The sequence below is a fragment of the Artemia sp. Qi Xiang Cuo genome, chromosome 10 (genome assembly GCF_049724085.1).
Source record: "Artemia sp. Qi Xiang Cuo chromosome 10, ASM4972408v1, whole genome shotgun sequence".
NCBI lineage: Eukaryota > Metazoa > Arthropoda > Branchiopoda > Anostraca > Artemiidae > Artemia > Artemia sp. Qi Xiang Cuo.
Genome location: NC_142803.1, coordinates 46,689,482 through 46,710,272, shown reverse-complemented (window position 1 = coordinate 46,710,272; position 20,791 = coordinate 46,689,482). Strand labels below are relative to the sequence as shown.

Below are 20,791 nucleotides of genomic sequence, written 5' to 3'. Positions count from 1 at the left end.
ATAAATATAGACAAAACGTACCTCTTTTGCCTCAACATTGTCCAGGGATCTTCTAGGTCTTAAATAAAAATTGAAATTTTTGCTCCAATTTTGCCTCCCTCCCATGGACGCGTTACACCTGTTTTTGACTGTGATTGTTCTAGAATCATCCGGGAATTATATAAAATGATCAGACGACTCTACTTGCACCATAAATGGAGCATCATCCCCAGCCTGAGGCCAACGCAGCTACGCACAATCCTACTACATTCCAATCTATTTACAGCCTTCCTCTTACACTCTCCAAGCAAGTTCGGATTACCCTTAAACCTTTCCTTATGACCTCCTCCCATCCCATTTGGGAACGGCCTGCTTTTAGTTTTGCCCTTGATGGTTGGCCGTTAAGATTGATCTGGCCTAGAAAAGCTAGCATATATCGTATAAAAATTAAACAGGGAGATATATTTGTCAGAGGAATATACAGGGAGGAAGGAGTATACTCCTGCCATTTACCCGTGCCCCAGCGATTTAAACATTTGATGCAACCTACTGCAAAATACTTGATAATTTCAATTCAAAACGATTATGTCAATTTCAAATTCTTGGTCAGCATGCCTGAGACTCTAGGCAGGCAAAACTAACAAACAAGTATGTGTCCAATAAGAGAGTCATGCATATTCCTGCCATTTACCCGTGCCCCAGCCATTTAAACATTTGCCTCTCAATTACTTGGACTATCTGTCTTGGCTTTTCTCTGTCTACAATTAGCCATGTCTTGATGCAACCTACTGCAAAATACTTGATAACTTCAATTCAACTTCAATTGGTTTGAATTCAGGTTATCAAGTATTTTGGTGTAGGTTGCATAGGTTGCATCAAGACATGGCTAATTGTAGACAGAGAAAAGCCAAGACAAATAGTCCAAGTAATTGAGAGGCAAATGTTTAAATGGCTGGGGCACGGGTAAATGGCAGGAGTATGCACGACTCTCTTATTGGACACATACTTGTTTGTTAGTTTTGCACTAACAATTTTTAACAAACAAAACAATTTTTTTTTCTTACTGTGTTTCAGCTTACTATCAGTTTGCCACAGGAAAGAAATTGAGCAATATCTTCGTATACGTTGTGAAATAAATGGATTCATTACAATTCCGAAAATTACCTATTAATTGTTTTTGTATTAAACTGTTTAATCGTACAGAGACTTTATGGACGTCCTCCCTTTAGAGACAGATAGAAAAACAGAGAACAAAATTTGGTATTTAAAAGGATACTCACATCAGCTTCCGCATCTAACAGTTCTTTCATAATTTTTTCAGCTTCATTCAAATTCTTTTCCATGAGGCAGGCTTTTAGCTTCTGAATTCGAAGTTGAATTTCAAGTTTTGAGAAATGAACTTCACCCTAGAAAAAGAAATCAAAATATATTACTGCTACCATCACTACCATAAACCTTGGACGAAAAAAACAATTTAAAATGTTGTGAAGTACATAAAATTGTGTTTTGATGTCGCGCTTAATCTGTATACCATATAAATGAATCAGAAATTTTTATCGTGTATACCAGTATGTACAATGCCACGCGTAGCAAGAACACATGGCTTTCCAGCATTGGTTAGTTGAGAAAGGTCGAAGTTTTCAGTGATTCATAGTAGGAACATAGGTTAAAGCCATACTGACGAAAAAAAAAAAAATAGGAGCTTTTAAAAATAGAGCCTTTAGGTTAGGGCCTTTCCCAATATTTAACCATATTAACTAACCTACTCTGCCTCGTACACTTTATTCCTATATCCCCTCTCAGCACTAACCCATTAAACTTATTATCGAGGCCTAACATACACTTAAAAAATCTCAACTGTATTCTTTCTGAATTTACCCCCTTATCAAACCCCGAAGCTCCGCCCTGTAATGCAAACCCGATCTAACCCTAGCATTGAAAATATACTTTAGCAATCCTAAATCCCTAATTTCCTTAATACTACTTTTACTTAACATTCCTAGTAGTCTATTTCCCTCACTTTCTCGCATCTTAAGATGTTTCTTTCATTCCCCATCTGACGATAACCTACAACCTAAGTACTAAAATTCATCTACACGGTCTAATGTCCTACCTTCGCACGTAAACTTACACTGCGATTCTATCTGTTCTCCACTTTTCCTAAAAACCATAACCACCGACTTCTTTACATTTGATACCAGTTTTTTATTCCTATAATAAGATGTTAGATCTAGCAGTTGTTGCAAATGTTGTTTACTTTCTGGTACTAATGCTATGTCGTCCGCAAAAAGTAATGCAATAACACTTGCACTTAAAAGCTTAATTATTGGGGAACCTCTGCCTATCAAATGTTCTTCAAAATCATTAATATACAATGAAAATAGCCTTAGGGAAATTGTACAACCCTGCTTAACACCAAGTCTACTCCTAATAACCTTGGAGAAATCCTTACCTACCCGTATTACAGTTTTAACTATATTATACATAGATGCTATAATCTTAAAAAATACGCTTGGTAGCCCTAGTGCTAACAAAGACTATCATTAAGCTTCTATCCACTCCATCAAACGCCCCTTTTAAATCAAAAAATGCAACAAATAGCCTGCCCTCTTTTCTCCTAACTTGTCCCCCCCACAGCCCTCAGGGCAAGGGTTGTAAGGTATTCCCTGGGGGCATATAAGGTTCTTATAGAAAGCGTTGTCACAGAAACTTCAAAAAAGGTTCATTCGATTGGAGATTGAAATGGCTACTGCCCTTATTAATAGTTGAAAATGATTGGAGGGCAAATAACCCCCTCTCCCGCCCACCATTTCCTCAAACACATACAATCAAATTTTGAGATAGCCATTTTTTTCAACGTACCTGAATGTTCTGGAAATTATATCTTTGTGGGTGACCCCCCCCCCCAGAGCCCTAGGGCAAGGGCTGTCAGTTATGCCCTGGGGCATATAAGGTTTTTATGGAAAGTGATGTTGTAGAAACTTCAAAAAGGGCTCATTCAATTGGAAATTGAAAGGGCTACTGCCCTTTCTAATAGTCGAAAGTGAATGGAGAGCAACTAATCCCCCTCTCACGCCCACCATTTCCCAAAACACATTCAATCAAAGTTTAAAGATAGCCATTTTGTTGAACGTAGTTTAAAGTTCTAGAAAGTAGATCTTTGAGGATGACAACCTCCCCCCCCCATAGCCCCCAGGACTAAGGTTGTAAGTTGTGCCCTGGGGGCAAATAATGTTTTTATAGAAAGCGTTGTCGTAAAAATTTCAAAAAGGGCTCATTCGATTGGAGATTGAAAGGGCTATTGCCCTTTCTACTAGTCGAAGGTATTTGGCGGGAGAATCCCCCCCCCTCCCACGCCCATCATTTTCCCAAGCATTTCCGATCAACATTTTGATATGAGCAGTTTTTTTAGCGTGGTTGAAAGGTCTGCAATTCATGTGTTTAAGGATAAAAACCCTCCCCCATAGTCCTCACGACAAGGGTCCCTAGTTATGTCCTCGGAACATATTAGGTTCTTAAGTAAGTTTTGTTATAACAGCATCAAAAAGGGCTCATTAGATTGGAAATTGAGAAGACTAGTGCCTTTTTTATTAGTAGAAAGTGACCAAAGGGCAAATGCCCCCCACGCGTAATTTCCCCAAACCCTTCCAATCAAAATTTTGATACAGCCATTTGTTCAGCGTATCAGAACAATCTGAAAATTATGTCTTTGAGGATAAGAAAACCTCCCGCCCTCGAGGTAGGGGCTGTAAGTAATGCCCTTGGGACATATGAGGCTTTTATAGAAAGCATGGTTATATAAACTTTGGAGGGGGCTCATTGGCTTGGTAATTAGACTCTCTAGTGTTTTTTTAAGAGTCAAAGTGATCGGAGGGCACTTACCCCCTACACACACACACACACACACACACGTCGTATTGTCCCGAAAAGCATCTAATAGAAATGTTGAGATAGCTATTCGATTCAAAATGGTCTAAATATCATATAACAAGGCCTTTGGGGTTGAAACAATCCCCAGAGATTAGGGGCAAGGGTTGTAAGCTATGCCCAGGGGGTATTTAAGGTTTTTATGGAAGGGATGGTTGTTTAACTTTAGAAGAGGCTCATTCTTTCTCCCTGAAAAAGACTGTCAATATAAAATGAACAGAAATTAATATAAAAAAAATTTTTCAACAAAATAAGTTTTTAAAAAAAGGTAAAGAATTCCATTAAACCAAAATAAATAAAATAGAATCAAATAATCTACCAAGAATACAACTACCACAAAAGAGTATCAATAAATAAATGAAACCCAAAACAAACAGAAATTAAAATAAATAAGAGTCAAACTCAAAACGAGCAGAAATTAATATGAGTAGGGTTCTAAACCGCAAGCTTTCTAAAAGCCAGAATATAATTTGTACCTTACTGAGCAAAATTCTATTAAATGTTTTCACTTTTCTAACTTCAAGAAATGAAAAATTAATTAAGATTTTAAGGAATAAATATCAGCATACGTATATTAAACTGACAATGCAGATTTTTTTCAGTAAATTCGTTTGAACTTTTTTGAGTGCTCGACATAGCGAGCGACGTTTGTCTCCTCCATCCACTTCGGTCCATGTCGAGTGTTAGCGTTTTGCTCTGTCTAATATTTGCCATCGTCGGAAACTTGGACAGGCTGTCGGACCATCACTGCTTTGGATGGCCCTGGGGTTGCTTCCAGCCTTCTTTGGTAGGATTGAAGTCGTACATAGTCTTTGTGAGTAGATGTGGAGGCATTTGCAACTGGTGTCCAAACCCTCGCGAAGTGTGCTCGGCTGCTTGGGATAAAAACCGATTCTGCTTAGCTTTTCATTGTTTCTCACTACAACAGCTTCTCATTGTTGACGAACTCGAACCATCACAGAATTTACATCTTTCTCAGGCTCTTTGACTGAAATAAGTCAATAACCTTGAGAGTTACGGGTGATAATTGCAACCTCTCAGTTCCGTAAAGCATCACAGAAACGACGAGTGCATTAAAAATTCGCAGTTTCGTTGTAACAAATAGTATTCCCCAGAGGTGACGGTTTAGTCTGCCCATGGTAGAAGATAGGAGGCTCAAACACAAAAAATAAACAAACTTCTAAACCAATTTTTTTTTCTATGAGAAGGGAGCTCTTTTGAACCAACCTGAAATGATTTAAACGGTTAATTACAGATGGAATTCTGAATCTGGAATTCTGAATTCAGCATTAAATACAGGCAAACGCTGAGCAAAGTTTGGCTCCAGTCAGAAACTTTACTATAGAACCTATATTATAGAACCTACAGAACTTAGAGCCATTACTATATTTGGAAAGATTTTAAAAGGTGAATCAAATGTTGTATTCTTTGTTTAGTTACCATATTAATTGAAACACTGAAAAATTTAACCTGATTTCTGGCCCTGAGGTAAAATTACCCAGAATTATAGACAAAAAAGGAAATAAACAATTTTAATATCTATTCAATGCTCTTCCCAAACAAATATAATACTCATTGTCGCTACAATTTTACGGGAGACGAAATTTTGATGGCGGAGAGGGGTCAAAATACGGCAAAAAGGTACTTAGGCCAGAATTTCTCCAAGAAGGTCCTTGGTGGAACTCAGAGGAGAAGGCCAATTATCTAGTCTTACAGTATTGTTAAGAACATTTCAATACATATAGCTTAAAAGGTTACAACTTTAAGGAAGTTACTAGTTATACATTTTGGAAGGCAGAATACTCCATCAATACACACGAACCAGGATGATGCAATTGGGTTAGTATGCATTGAGTTTCATAGTGTTCAGGTCCAGGTCCATAAGCTGTTCAGGTCCATCTTTTTATCTGAGTTGTTTTTATTATTCCTGAGCGAATTAAGGTCTGCCTTTGTCAGATAAAGATAAAAAAACTAAAATGTACTAGTTAATCTACTAATAACTATGATGCATTATACAGTCTAATATTTTTGAAGTTTTTATGGATTATGTTGGAACCCTTGGTCCCAGTTTGTTCAGATAAATGTCCCTCCCATATTCATTTCTTTTATCCCACTAATTTGGGGCCGACGAGAGATCTCCCCCTCCAGTAAGTGGCATAGCAACTCTTTGCGCCATTTTTGCCTTTAAAAGTGGTGACCCCCGCACATTAAACATCCAATAAGTGGTGCCGCCGGTATACACTCCAATAGATTACCTCTTGAATAGATCGTCCTTGAGATGTCTCTGAAAAGTAGCGATCAATTACTTGCATGCATTCTTCACCACGGTTCATTTTCAGGAGGCATTCGCCCAATAATGCATAGCAGTTGAACTTTAGTTGCACATCTATTCGAAAGAAAAGATTACATATAAGAAGGGGTCAAACGCGTCTGAAGCTGTACCAGTTATATAAACCATAAAGAAGATAAAGTGTCAGAGAACTGAGAGAAGGAGAGAGAGAGAGAAGAGAATGAAAGACAAATTTTGATTTAAGGAGCTTATTTTTGAATTTTATTTAGCTTGTTCGCATTTAATTTTCATTTTTTTTTTTTTGCTTCTAAGTAATTTTTGAAAATGCTTCTTTTATTTTTCTATTCTACAAAGTGAAAAAAGAGAGACTCGAGAATATCAAGAGTTATTGAATAAAAACCAACTGTATTTAATGCTTTCAAATTGACAATAATAACACTTTTATCACAATACAACTCATACCCCATCCCCTTAAATTCAACAAAACCAATCAGATGATTCAATTTGTTTTCTTGCACCCCTACCTTATTTTTTCAAAGTGTTTTATATTGTGTTTCCTTCCTTGCCCAAAAAGTTGAATATAAGATATTTCGACATCAAAATATTTTTGCTTTTTCTAGAAAACCTAAAAATGAAAGGTCTTGATAAACACCATGTAAAGTCATTGCCAAACCAAAATTTGATTTTTTTTTCACCCTGCTATAAACCTTATGTTGTGCATATTGCTTCTTCCGAATTATTGTAGCCGAACAGAGGCAACGTAGTATTTGGCCATTTCATGTATTATTCAAAGTACTTTTTCGCGCGTTGACAGTTATGTCTGCTGCTAACACCTGAATCTCTCAAAAAGTTAAAATTCTTACCTATGTCATGTTGTGTCAAAAATGATAGAATCCTGTAGCTTGAGCTGTATGCTGTAATATGAAACTGAATAAGAGCATAATTGAACAATAAAAATTGGCAGTCCTGAACTTTGCATGATTCTGGTGCTGAAAAGTCACATCCAAACTGAAAAAAGGGAAGTAAATCTCAGACATCTTAACTAACACAGCAACACTCGAAATTTTCAGTTAAATGAGGAATTTTCTTTTTTCTTTTTTTTTTTGAACAAAATGGAAAATATACTACTTCTTTTTCTGTTGCCCTGGCCCGTACAAAAAAAAAAAAAAAAAAAAAAAATCTACACTATCGAAATATCTTGGTCTTGTTTATGGTCAAGATAAGCGGAGTGCTCAAACACTGCCATTAGACAATGCTGAAAGTGGTTTCCACGCCAGTTTTCCTAAGCTTGCTATACTCAAGTATAGTTATAACAAGCATGTACTTGTTAAAATTTATTTGGCATGGCTCTCCCACATGCGTGGGAGAAATGTTTTTTTGAAAAATGTTTAGACAACAGAAGGTTAAGGCTACCTCTCCTCTGTCACTCAGTTCAGATTGGTCTCTTACCTCAAAAAGGAGCAGAGGAAAGGCAATGGGAGAACACAAAATCAAATGAGGAAGAAAAACTTTCCTGGATTTAGATTATATTAATGATTTCAGCATCCTAGATGAAACAGTGAGGAAAAAAAAGCCTTTAAAGGTTTTGTGAGTTCAGTGTGCTAGATTAGGTTTGAAAATCAATGTTAAGAAGATGTATTATTAGTGAAGAGGGTTGGTGCAGTGAATATGTTAAAAGTAGAATAGCCGAGGCCCAGGGTGTTTTTCCATAGTTGAAAAAAGTTTGGAAGAATAGGAAAATATCTATGCAAACGAAGATTAGAATATAGAAAGCTACAGTGACGACAATGGTCAAATATGGTTCTGAAACATGGGTGCTCCAAAAAATGAAGAAAGATTTGCTTTATGTTTTCCAGAGAAATTGCCTATGGATTGTTTCGGGTACCCGACTGACTGATTATATTTCAAACAGTATGCTGTACAAAAAGTGTGGTTTTATCCCACTATATGGGGCTATAATGAGAAAAAGGTTGAGATTGTTAGGGCATGTTCTGTGGATGAAGGATGACAGGTTGCCAAAGATTGTCCTTTTTGGCCAACCATCTAGGGATAATTGGAAAACAGGTTCTCATCAGTTGAGGTGGGAAGATGTTGTAAGGAAAGATTTAAGGGAAATGGGAACTTCCTGGAAGGGTGTAAAGAGGGAGGCTTTGAATAGTTTGGAATGGAGAAAGATGAAAAAAATAGGGGTTTTCCATATTCTCACAAAGGGTTTATCAGGTCTGCATCTCCAAAAGGCACGACTAGGATACTAGCCTTGATTTGAGAGCCAAAAGCTGCCAGCACTTTAGCAGCACAACTTTTGTTTTGACAGCTTCGCTTTGAGCAAAAAGTATTTTTATACATAAAATTTTCAGAAAAGTAACAAATGTAACTTAGTATAGCTTGCAGTTAGAAATGCCAATTGTTTTCTGAATCACAATTAACAATGTGATCTAATTCAGTGGCAAGCCATATACTAGTCATAAACATCATACTCTGTAATTTGATATGTGCCACTTTATCAAAAGTACTGAATCATATTTACTCTAATACTGCTAGTAGGGTATATTATTCAAAGTCTGAAGTATACTGTGTATATCTTACTGCTGTTACTTTATGGGTGGAGTTGTACACTCCAATGCTATTGGTATTATGAAAATAATACATACTCAACTGCATGCCTAGCAGCATGCAAGCAGCTAGCATGCGAGAGCAAAACCTTGCAGAATCTGTCAAGACCAACCCCAGAATGTTTTGGAACCACATAAATTCTAAACGCATTGCGAAGCCAGATATTCCAAGCTTAAAAAACCCTACAACAGGACTCCTAATTGAAAGATCTGCAGAAAAAGCATATTTACTAAACATGAATTTCACTACCGTCTTCACCCAGGAACCTATTCAGTCATCACTACCAACCCTGAAAACCAAAGTCTCTGACAAAACATTCAGGGTCGAGATAGATCCAAAGGTGGTCCTGAAGAAACTCAAAGAACTAAGGAAAAGGAAATTACCAGGTTCAGATGGACTTCACCCCAGAGTGTTAAAAGAAACCACATATCTAGCTGCAGAGCCCCTATAGATGACTTTTCAAATATCCTTACAGTCAAATGAACTCACTAGTATCTGAAAAAAGGCAACGGTGATACCATTGCACAAAGAGGGAAACTGCCAAGATCTTCAAAATTACCGCCCGATCAGTCTAACTTGCATAACCAGCAAAATACTGGAATCTATCATATCTGACCACATCCTTGAGCACATGAGCAAAAGAAAGATAATCACTAGCAAGCAATTTGGGTTCTTGAAGAGAAGGTCTGCAGAGTCACAGCTTCTTCTGGCAGTGGAAAACTGGAAAATGCACGCAGATAAGGGTGATCAAGTTGATGTCATTTACATAGACCTTAAAAAGGCCTTTGACAAAGTACCTCATCGTCGCCTCTTATACAAACTCTACAACCTTGGTCTGGGAACCACAGTTGATTGGATCAAACAGTTTCTTTATTGGAAGGTCTCAAACATTATCAGTAGACGGAGTTTTGAGCACACTTGAAGTAGAGGTAATCAGCAGTATTCCCCAGAGCTTGGTCCTTGGCCCTCTCTTATTTAACCTGTATCTCAATGATCTAGTAGAAGGTATCAACTCAGAGATGCTACTGTACGCAGACGACACCAAGCTGTATAAAGTAATCAAAACAGCTGCCAATGCACAATCTCTGCAAGAGGACCTTGACAAGCTCAATAGTTGGATGTCCAACTGGCTGATGGAAATCAATATCGACAAAAGCCACAAGCTAACAATAGGGAAACCTACTATCCACTATGAATATAGACTAGGAGACTTACCAATCACATCATGCCATGAGGAGCGCGACTTGGGTGTTGTCATTGACAGCAACCTCGACTTCCAGGCCCACTACAACAGTATTACCCGGAATGCAAATTGTGTTGCAGGAGTTTTAAGGCGCAACTTCACTTTTGGAAAGGATAAGACCCTTTGCATTTTCTACAAAGCTTTAGTACGGCCAATCCTTGAATATGGTCATTGTACTACATATCCCTTTTACAACAAAGACATCAAAGCTCTCGAAAAAGTTCAAAGACGAATAACAAAGTTCTGTCCGACTCTGAGAAACTTACCTTACGAAGATATGCTCCGCAAGCTAAAACTTCCTTCATTAGCTTACTGACTGCACCAAGGAGACCTCATTGAGGTATACAAGCTTTGCTACGAGACCTACAAAAACATCCAGGCTACCAATGTTCTCAGCTTCAGCCACACGAACCTTCGTGGTCACAACCTCAAGCTTCAAGAGGAGAGGTTCCAAAAGGACATTGGCCAATGGGCGTTCAAGATCCGAGTAACACAACACTGGGACAAGCTCCCCTTTGAAGTCATCAATGCCAAATTATTAAACTCGTTCAAACTGGAACTGGACAAATACTACAATGAAAGTGCCTATAATTTTTTCATTAAGATTTTTGTAGAGGCCCTGTGGCCTATTTGTTTTGCATTATATTATTATTATTATGCCTGATGGTCATTGATCACTATACTACAACTATAAAAAGCACCATTTGATATTCTGGGAGAACAATACTGATTGGTAGCCTGGCAGTTATATGCATTACAAAGCTGTGATATTATTTTTGCCCTAATCTAATCCCCAAAATAAACAGAGAATTGCTGCTACATTGTAGTGTGGCTGTTTTAGGCTACTAATCTTCCAAGTTCCAGCTTTCCCATTATCTGCTTTACCTGTATGTACACATTGAGAGCTACCAGCCCTTTTAATATTCTTCCAACTGACAAATAAACAGTTTTGAGAGAATTTGGCTATTTGTGCAAGATTTGTACAAATATTCACGTTCAGTTGAAGAGAAACTTGTCCTCAAGGATGAAGGATAACAACAATTTAAAAGTAAATTTTCACAGAGCAATATTGAAGCTCAATGAGCTTTTACTTTGAACAAGTTTTAAAAAGCAGCAGCATGAGAAGAAATATATCTCTTTTTGCAGAAGAAAAGAGATAGATAAATCTTGTGAGAAGAGGTAAATTACCTGGTAAAAAAAAGATTATCAAAAAACGAAAACACCTTTTTTTTGTTTTGTAGTTTCTCTTTTTTAGAGTTTTGGCTCCTGTTGGGTTGTTACTTATGGTTCATTACCATGAACTGTTTGATCAGTCTTCAAACACAGATATCAGGTAGCAGAGTAAGAAATAATGACCAACCGTTTGTTAAAAAAAAAAAAAAAATGAGTCCGAAAATAATATAAAACTTTACAAGAAAACAATCTGGAAATAATAACCGAATTTTACTTTCGGCTATAATATACAATTTTTTATTAATCTTGGGGTTGCTCCCATATTAATCAACTATTCCCTGAGTTTGAACACAATCTATAGCTTAATTTTGTCTCATTAAGAGGAGCAGAGGGGAGGGACTGCAATTTTTACAGTAAGAAAATTATATTCAGGACAAATTTTTAATGGCAAATTCAATTCTACCATAATTTTTTTTAATTCTATTGTTTTTATCTCAGGATTAGCCTTCATAAAGGTTAATAGTTGCTCAAGCATTAGAAGTTGTGGAGGTAGGCCTAGGTATTTAAAAAAATTCTAATGCCCTAAATTTGAGCAGAACATCTATTCTGTAAAATTTCATTCACTTTCTTAACAACTTGTTGAACCACTGAATCAAGCATGGACGCCCACCAAAATATTACAGGAGGGGCACTAAAATAGCAACGGTGAGGGGAGGAGGAGGAGGGGAATACATTTGAAGATAAAAAGGTTATATGAATGGTGAAGATTCTTGGCAAAAAGATCAATTCCTTTAATTGGTACTTATGTATTAAACTGCCAATACTCAAGAAGTGAAGTTAGGTTAATCCTAAAGAAAAATACCATGATAAAAATATAATAAATTAGAAACAAAATTTGGGCCATACATTTGCACATTAGGGAGGGAGGGAACCTGACGTGAAACTAACCTAATCCCTACCCTTAATTAATAACTTACAGGATAACTTACAGGAACAGTGCCTCTTACCAGGATATCATATCCTGTTATGGCACTCTCTAGTCTTGGCTCAACATAGTGCGCTTAGTGCACAAAGTCATATCACTTTTGTATGTTATGAATTATGAATAAACACTTCTTTCTGTAGATACTTGTCAAGACGTTTTTTGAAGCTGTTTAGAGTTGGTGCTGACACTACTTCATTGGTTAACGAGTTCCAGTCTTTAACTCCTCTAACTGACCAGAAAGAAGATCTCTGTCTAGTTGATGCTGTTTGTTTCTGTATTTTTGCAGGATGACCCCAAGTATAGACATTAGTCTGACTACAGAAAAATTTATCAAACTTAATTCTATCTAGATCCTTTCTCGATTTGAAAATCTGGATCAGGTCCCCCTCCTTTTCTTCTATAGTTTAGGCTTGGCAGCTCCATTTGTTTCAGGTGCTCTTCATTTCTTTTAGTCCAGGGAGTTGTTTGGTAGCACATCTCTGCACCTTTTCGATTTTGATAGTGTCGCCACCGTATGAGGGGCCCCAGACTATGTTTCCATGCTTAATGATTAGTCGCATAAAGGCTTTGCAGAGTCTGGTGAAGGTTTTAGTGTCTAAATGCCTGAAAGACCGCCTGATTAGACCAACCAGCCTGCTTGCCTTATTTGCAATTAGCTCTGTGTGTTGGTGGAATTTCAGCCCTGAGTCTATAAAGATCCCCAAATCTCTTTCACAATCAGTGTGTGATATGACTGAGACAGTGTTTGTTCTTGCTAATGTGAGGGTGTCATCGATGTTTTTTGGTTTGGGTCCAATGCATAATGTCTTGCACTTTTTAGCATTAAAGCTTAATCCTAGGCTCTCAAGAGTGCTATTCAACATGTTAATGTTGCTCTGCAGGATGGTTATATCTCTTGTTTTGCCACTGGCATGAAAAGCTTTGTGTAATGTGCAAAGAGCTTGACATGGCTGGTGATACCTTCAGTTATGTTATTTATGTGGAGGATGAAGAGTAGTGGCCCTATTACGCTCCCCTGGACAATGCCACTTGGTATACTAGCTTTTGATGACAATGTGTCTTCCACTTTAACAATCTGGCTATGGTCAAGTAGAAAGGAAGATATCCCCAAAATCATCTGCTCACTTATACTGAAGGTACAAAGTTGTGAGAGCAGTGCTATGGGGGACTTGGTCAAAAGCCTTTTCTACATCAAACAGAACCCCAGAATACTCATGCCACTTTCCAGAGCTGTTGGCCACTGGTCCAAAAATTCCAGGAGCTGATTTGTGCAGTTGTTTCTTGGCATGAAGCCAAACTGTTCTGCACCAATCAGTTGATTTTCAGATAAAAAATTCATAATTTTGTCACGGACTAATTTTTCCATAATCTTGGAGAACTGGGAAGTTAGGCTTATTTGCCTGTAGTTGGAGGAACTGCATTTGTCCCCCTTCTTATGTATGGGCACAACATTAGCTTGTTTCCATTTAGCTGGGACTATACCATGCTGTAGGGATGTATCAGATAGGTGAGTAAGTGGCTCTGCAAGTTCCTCAGCAGCAATTTTCAGCCACCTGGCTGCAATACCATTTGGTCTGGGTTATTTGTTTGGATCTATTTCCCTGAATAATTTGAGCACATCACCATGCCCAACCTTAGTTTCCTTCATCTCGGATTGATTTGTTGGACTTAGAGGGTTGTCAGTAGCAGTGCTGGCTTCTGGGGATTTGGTAGTGTTTACTGAGCTGAAGAACTGGCTCAGTACTTCTGCTTTTTCAGCTGGGGTGATGGCTTTATTGCCATTTTCTTGCTTCAGGTCAGGGATTCTAGTTCTACTAGTGAGCTTTTTGTTGATATGTTTGAAAAAAAATTTTGGGTTGGTTTTTGCCTTGCCAACAACATACTGTTCCTGCTCCTTTTCAACCTTTCTGGATTCACTGCAGACTTTATTGCTAGCTTGTTGGTATGCTTGTTTGTTCACCTCACTCCTGAATTTTCTTAAACTTCCTTTGTTTCATATTAATCAGTCACTTCATATTGGGATCTAATTTTGGTAGAGTTTTGGGGACTGTTTTCTCACTAGTGACTGAGCAGCAAGTAGCTGCTGTTTTGATAATGTCAGTGACTAGTTGTAGCTGATTGTTTACATCATCGTTGAGCCTCATGTATTCCCAGTCTACACTTTGTATCATGCTCTTGTTGCATCATGCTAATGTGCAAATATATAGCCCAAATTAAATAATTCCAATTTATTCTGTCACCCGCAACTTATCTTGCACTTAGCGTAAAATAATTAGTTCTTAATAAGACAGATAAAACCAGTTTGTTCTCGAGTTTTACACAGTGTAAACTTGAGTGTTGGTAGTATAACACATAATTAACCTTTAATCTATCACACATTCAATTATTATGTATTCATGATTAATATATAATGCCCATAACCTAGAGTAAAAGAAAATAAGACTGAAACTAAATTACAGAAAACAAGAGAAAAAGGTATCATCTTAAAGGATCCATTTAGTTTCTGAGTAAAACAACAGTTATATTTTGAAAGAGCATAAAAAAGGTATTGAATGGTATGTTCATCTAATTTATAGTTTGATGATAAAAATATCTACAAATATACCACAAAATCATCTCCCTCCCTCTCTGTATAGGTACCATGCTTTCACTTTTTCATTTTAGAATAATTTTTCAATCTAACTCTTATATTTTCAGACCTTTGAAAATTAAACAGAATAGCAAAAGAAAACAAAATTTAAACTCACAGTCCAGCTGTCTAAAATAACCCTCTTTGCATCAATGCTCAGAATTACACTGAACATAAACATATTCAAATGAAACTCTTTACCATGAGTAATAAGAGAATCTTTGGTGAAATGGTATAGTCCTATAAACATTATGCTTTTACTAACATAGGAAGAAAGGTCAGTAATTCAATGATGCATGTCTGGTTTTTGATGTTAAGTAAATAATTGAGACAAAAACTTTGGAAAGTAGTGAAAAAATTATGTCAAGTTAATTGAGTGATAGTTACTAGGGGTGGATTGTCATTAGTGATAAAGCACTAGGGGTGGCAACTCTGAATGAAAGGGAATTTTTGGGGAACCATTTTTTTCCAAGAAGACAGATTTTTTGGGAAATCCTGAAAAATTTGGGGATAGTGGAAGCACTGGTATTTTCAGGAAAAATCTGCCAAAACTTTTACTAAGCCAAGAAAACTTCCAAGTAGCATAGCTACTATGCTGCCCCACTTTTTGCACAACAGAGCACAACTTGTGTTTTTGACAGCTTTTCTTTGAGCAAAAATTATCTTTATATGTAAAAATGGTATTTTTAGACAAAATCTACCAACAAATTTGAAAACTACCATGTAGCATTGCTACTTCGCTACCCCAGTTTTTACATGGTGGTTGTTCAGATTCACTTTATCCTACTTGCAGCAGATATTTTGTACAGCATGCTGATGCAGAGATATATGTCACACAAGTAGCACTGAAATTACATGAAATTTGAATAATAACAGCAATAATCCTCCACACATCTATATCAATTCTTTTTTTGGAGCTGGTTAAAAGAAATATTTAGAAAAGCAAAAATAGGGATAAGTTGGCATGGCATTGTACATAAAGGCAGTTCTACATTTATAGGTTAGTTTGTGAATCTAAAACCCAAGGAATATGACTTTACCAGTACTCACTAGTTGTTTCAGCTACAATTAAGAGAATTTTGAGCTATATTGGAGTTTTGATTTAAATTAGAAGTAAAAAAACAACAACAATTAAATGATTCCTGCAGCTGTTCCCTCCCCCAACTAACTTTTATAACTAAACCACAACCAATTTGACATATCTAGCTACAGTACAAATATTATTATAAAAAGTACTAAGTCTTATTTTCTTTGTATATGATATCTCTTTGTGTTTTCAATGGAAAAAAATTCTTTTTTTTTAGTGATTCTATTTGTGTTCTTTTTTGGAGATGTAGAGGATGTGAAACACAGTGAAACAGGAAGAATAGTACATTTTTGCAATTAAATAGGCTCACCTATTTACTTGATGAAAAGGTTTTGAAGGTGGTATATTTGTATAACTACTAATGTGGAACATATTAGGAAGTGTAATAAACCTTGGTTTTTTATATTAAAAATGGTGATGGACTAATTAAAAAAAAGATTATCTGCTCAAATTAAAGAACAAAGTTGAAACATAAAATAAGCAACAGTTTTATAGTTACTTAATAATTTGGTAAATTTCTAGTTGGCCATATAATTTAGCTAAGATGAAAGTGGTAATGTCATTTGATGCCTTTTTTTTTATCTCTTTTAGAATTCAATAATTGCTTCTGGAGATAATTGCATCTTGAGCCCTTAAAGGGACCCTGAAAGTATTTTGTATAAGTAATGAAAGAGCATAAAAAAGCATCAAATGATGTTTTCAGTTTCATCCTAGCTAAATTATATGGCTCACTGCAAATTTACCATGAAATTTACTCACCCCCACCCTCTTAATGTGCAAATATATGCCCTAAATTGTCAATGGCAAAGTTTTGAATTGCAAAATTATGTACCATTTTTGTTGACAGCATCAAGTAGGAAAAACAGTTGGAAAATGGTTTATATTTGAGTTGCCTAATAAGTGAGGTTTGAATTTTATAAATAAGTATTTTTGGAATATATTACTCTTGAACAAATCATTTATAAACTAGTAATATGTTTTTAACCAGTTTTCAATAACTTAACTAGTGTTGATAACTTCTTTGAGTGGTTACGAAAATGAAATACCTTTGGGGCCCCTATAAGGGCTCAAGATGCAATTAGCCCCAGAAGCAATTATTGAATTATGAAAGAGCATAAAAAAAAGGCATCAAATGACATTTTCACTTTCATCTTAGGTAAATTATAAGGCCCACTAGAAATTTACCATTTTTGTCCAAACTATTGGGGGGGGGGGGGGAATGCTCCCCCCCACTTATGCCACTAGACATCAAGAATATGTAATATTTGAAATTGTGGCCTCAACTAGACTATTCAAAATATAGAAGTGAATAATGGTTGTTCATCTGGAAATAAAATTTATGATTATAATTCCATAAACTTTCTGTGTAGCCTAAAGTTTAGTTTTTCGGTTAAGAGATTATACTGTTGATATTTTGGCCAGTGTGGAGGAGCTTAATTTAAATTTAATGGTAGCAAAATGATTTGCATCAAGCAAAATTTGATTGTAGCAGAGCAAGCAATTGATTTTAATAAAGTATATAACATAACAATTAAGGCCAACTTCCCAATTTGCTCTCTGCTCAAGGTATATCTCATGTTGAATTACAAAAGTTGTGGCCAAGATTAATAATTGTCAATATTAGTAGTGGCCAACATTAAAGTCTTAGTGGCTAGGTTTAGGACATTCTATATACTAATAAAATATTGCAAACCAAGTTTAGGTACTGGACAAATAGCCTACTGGGTCTTATCCAAGGCTAGTTTTCACAATAGGGTGAGAAACAGTATGTAATTAATTAAAAGTATGTAGCCTACCCTAAAACCAGGCTAGCCTAGCCTATTTCAGGACTTCTTTCAAATGTGCCCTTCTTCTTAACCTTTACCCAATTTATCAGCCTTGAAAAATTGGAGTGTGTGATACAGGCTAAGGTAGCCTAGTCCAAGTCACTTGCTCTTGTAGCTAGGCTACACTTACACTAGGAAAATCTATTTATCAGTAAATTTTTACCAGATCATATTTTGACTTACAAACAAAGTAAACATACCACTTGATGCCTTTTTTTATGCTCTTTCCAAATATAATAATCATTTTTGTTGGAAATGAATTTCACCCCCAACCCTATATATACCAATTCAAGGTATATATTTGCACATTCGGGGTGGGGGCAAATTTTATTTCTGATGTAAATGGGAGGTAAGTTTAAACTTTACCCCTACCCCCCTAATGTGCAAAAATAAACCCTGAATTGGTATATAGGGGTGGGGGTGAAATTCATTTCTGACAAAAAATATTATCGTATTTAGAAAGAGCATAAAAAAAGGCAGTAAATTTTTAACAAATCATATTAGGCCTATTGACTTACAAATAAAGTGAATATACCACTTGATGCCTTTTTTGGTAAATTTCTACCTAATAACATTATTTATTTTGTACAAAATTTAATACACCATTTTAGGCCTTTTCTTATTCTTTAGTAGATTTTGGTAATCTTTTCTTTGGTTAATGGAATTACGCCCCCCCCCCCCCTATATATGTCAATTCAGGGTTAGGTTATAGAAATACATACCCTGAATTGGCATATATAGGGGGGGGGGCTGAAATACATTTCCAAAAGAAATGATTATTAAATTTGTAATCAGCATAAAAAAGCCATCAAGTGATATATTCACTTTATGCAAAAGTCAATAATATGATTTGGTAGAAATTTACCACCTATTTTTATGCTCTTTCTAAATATAATAATCATTTTTGTCAGAAATGAATTTTAGCCCCCACCCCCATATATACCAATTCAGGGTATATATTTGCACATTAGGGGGGTGGGGGGGAAGTTTAAACGTACCTCTCAGTTACATAAGAAATAAAATAACACCCACCCCCCTACTGTACAAATATATACCCTGAAAGGTCAATATATCAAAACTAATATGTGGTTTGTTTTAAGAAATATAATAAAACATGATTCGACTTTTTTAAGCTTTGGAGTAAAAACAAGTTAAGTTATATTGAATATTAGTTATGCCCCCCCCCCTATATATGAGATAAATCAAATAAAGAGGACGTGATCGAGAGAGGGGGGGGGGCTGAAATTCATTTCCGATAGAAATGCTTATTATGTTTGTAATCAGCATTAAAAAAGGCATCAAATGGTGTATTCACTTTAGTCCTAACTCAATAATATGATTTGGTAGATATTAACCTGCAAATATATACCCTGAATTGGTATAAATAGGGGTTGGGGTAAAATTCATTTCTGACAAAAATCATTAGGCCTATTAGCATATATTTTGAAAGAGCATAAAAAAGGCATTGGGTGGTATGTTTACTTTATTTGTAAGTCAATAATATGATTTGGTAGAATTTACCAAAAAGGCATCAAGTGGCATATTCACTTTACTTGTAGGCCTAAGTCAATAATGTGATTTGGTAAAAATTTACCCATTTATCAATGGGACTGATCATATGTTAACTGACTAAACTTGCTATATTAGTCAAAAAAAATTTGAAATACATGACTAGTTAAATTACCTTTTCAGCAAGGGTCTCTAGAGACTTTTTATATGCTCTGAAGTCAGTTAGTTTTCTGTCAAGGAAATCCCGAGTTTCTAAGTTTAGGAGGCCATGAATACTCTTAGTTTCATTTGAAATATTTATTTTGCCTAGAAGTTCCCAGTCAATATTTTCATTTAGCTTTTCAAGAATTGCACCACCAGGAATACTCATGATCACAATTTGAAATGACCAACAGGGGAAGCAAGCAGCAATGTCTTAGAATGTTTAAATGATTTGCTGCTGGCCAACCAGTGTTGTGACTACAACAATAATTACTTCAAAAGTAAATGAAAAGTCGTAAATTTTTGCTAAAAAGCGAAGATGAAAGTGAACATGTTTTGATTGGTGGATCACTTTTAGATTACAAATCATTGACTATTCTAGGTACTATAAAGATAAATAACCACTTTAAAATTAGATAAGTTCTAGACTGAAATTTTCCCTCTCTCCTGGAAAAAGTTCCTTTGGTGTCCATAATCGGAAAACAATTGGCTCTTTTTGGGTCCCATTTTCTGGCGAATAAATAATCTTTTTTTGCCCTAGAGCCCTCTTACCACAAGGATTTGCGGAACAGCTTTAATATGACCAGAAATTAATCCTCCTCCCCTATAGAGATATTTGTTTGCATCTCTTGCTTTTAGACTCAAAATATAGACATCAAGCTGTTTGAAAATAAATGTATATTGGCTCTTATCAGATTCCATTACGGTCGAAGTTTTTCACTTCCTTATATTTCTTTTTTTCTGCATTAGGATACCCTTAAGCCACAATCATAAATTATTTTTTCCCGATTTTCAGGGGTTTTCCACCGCCTATCTAAAATATTTAGCTCTGTTTTATTGACCCCTTGGCAGAACTTGAGGATGTAACCTCCACGCTGTTTAGAAAATTTTTTGGCTTGTTTTTGGACCAACATCCATCTCTTAGACTACAAAAATTTGAAGTCTTCTTTGTCGAGTGGAAGATCCCCAAAAGTTTCAAACTCACCGAAAATTAAAATTATTCACCCGTTGTCTGAAGCCGTCTTAGTGGGGTCTTGCACCCCCTAAATGGTTAAAAAAAATTTTAAACATTGGGGTTTCATTGTCCCACAGACTTATGGATGTAGTTTTCAGGTTGTTTGGAAAAAAAGACTGTGACCCACTTAGCCACATTTTGGGGCAAAAAAACAACTTATTTTTGCATTTAATTCCTCTGGCCGAGGGACTTACGGATGCAAAGCGTTAGACACTTCGTAAACGAAGTTTTAGATCCCTTACTCTCGTCAAAAAAGTCCGGATTAGTGTTCCCTTGTAAGTTTCAATCCGTTCGGAAAAAACGAATGGCTTAAA

The 20,791-nt window shown here is 36.1% G+C and overlaps 1 protein-coding gene across 2 annotated transcripts in view; it reads right to left on the bottom strand.

The window, feature by feature from the left end:
- Window positions 1-19,681, bottom strand: part of Not10 (CCR4-NOT transcription complex subunit 10) — a 97,149-nt gene extending 77,468 nt beyond the window's left edge. For both annotated transcript variants that reach the window (XM_089095106.1, XM_089095105.1), the window contains exons 1-4: window positions 19,437-19,681; window positions 7,060-7,204; window positions 6,162-6,292; window positions 1,260-1,385 (exon numbers count right to left, since the gene is read on the bottom strand). In XM_089095106.1, the coding sequence (XP_088951232.1) occupies window positions 1,260-1,385; window positions 6,162-6,292; window positions 7,060-7,204; window positions 19,437-19,631 (597 nt within the window). In that variant the 5' untranslated portion in view covers window positions 19,632-19,681. The remainder of the gene's footprint in view (window positions 1-1,259; window positions 1,386-6,161; window positions 6,293-7,059; window positions 7,205-19,436) is intronic.
- Between the last annotated feature and the right edge of the window lie 1,110 nt (window positions 19,682-20,791).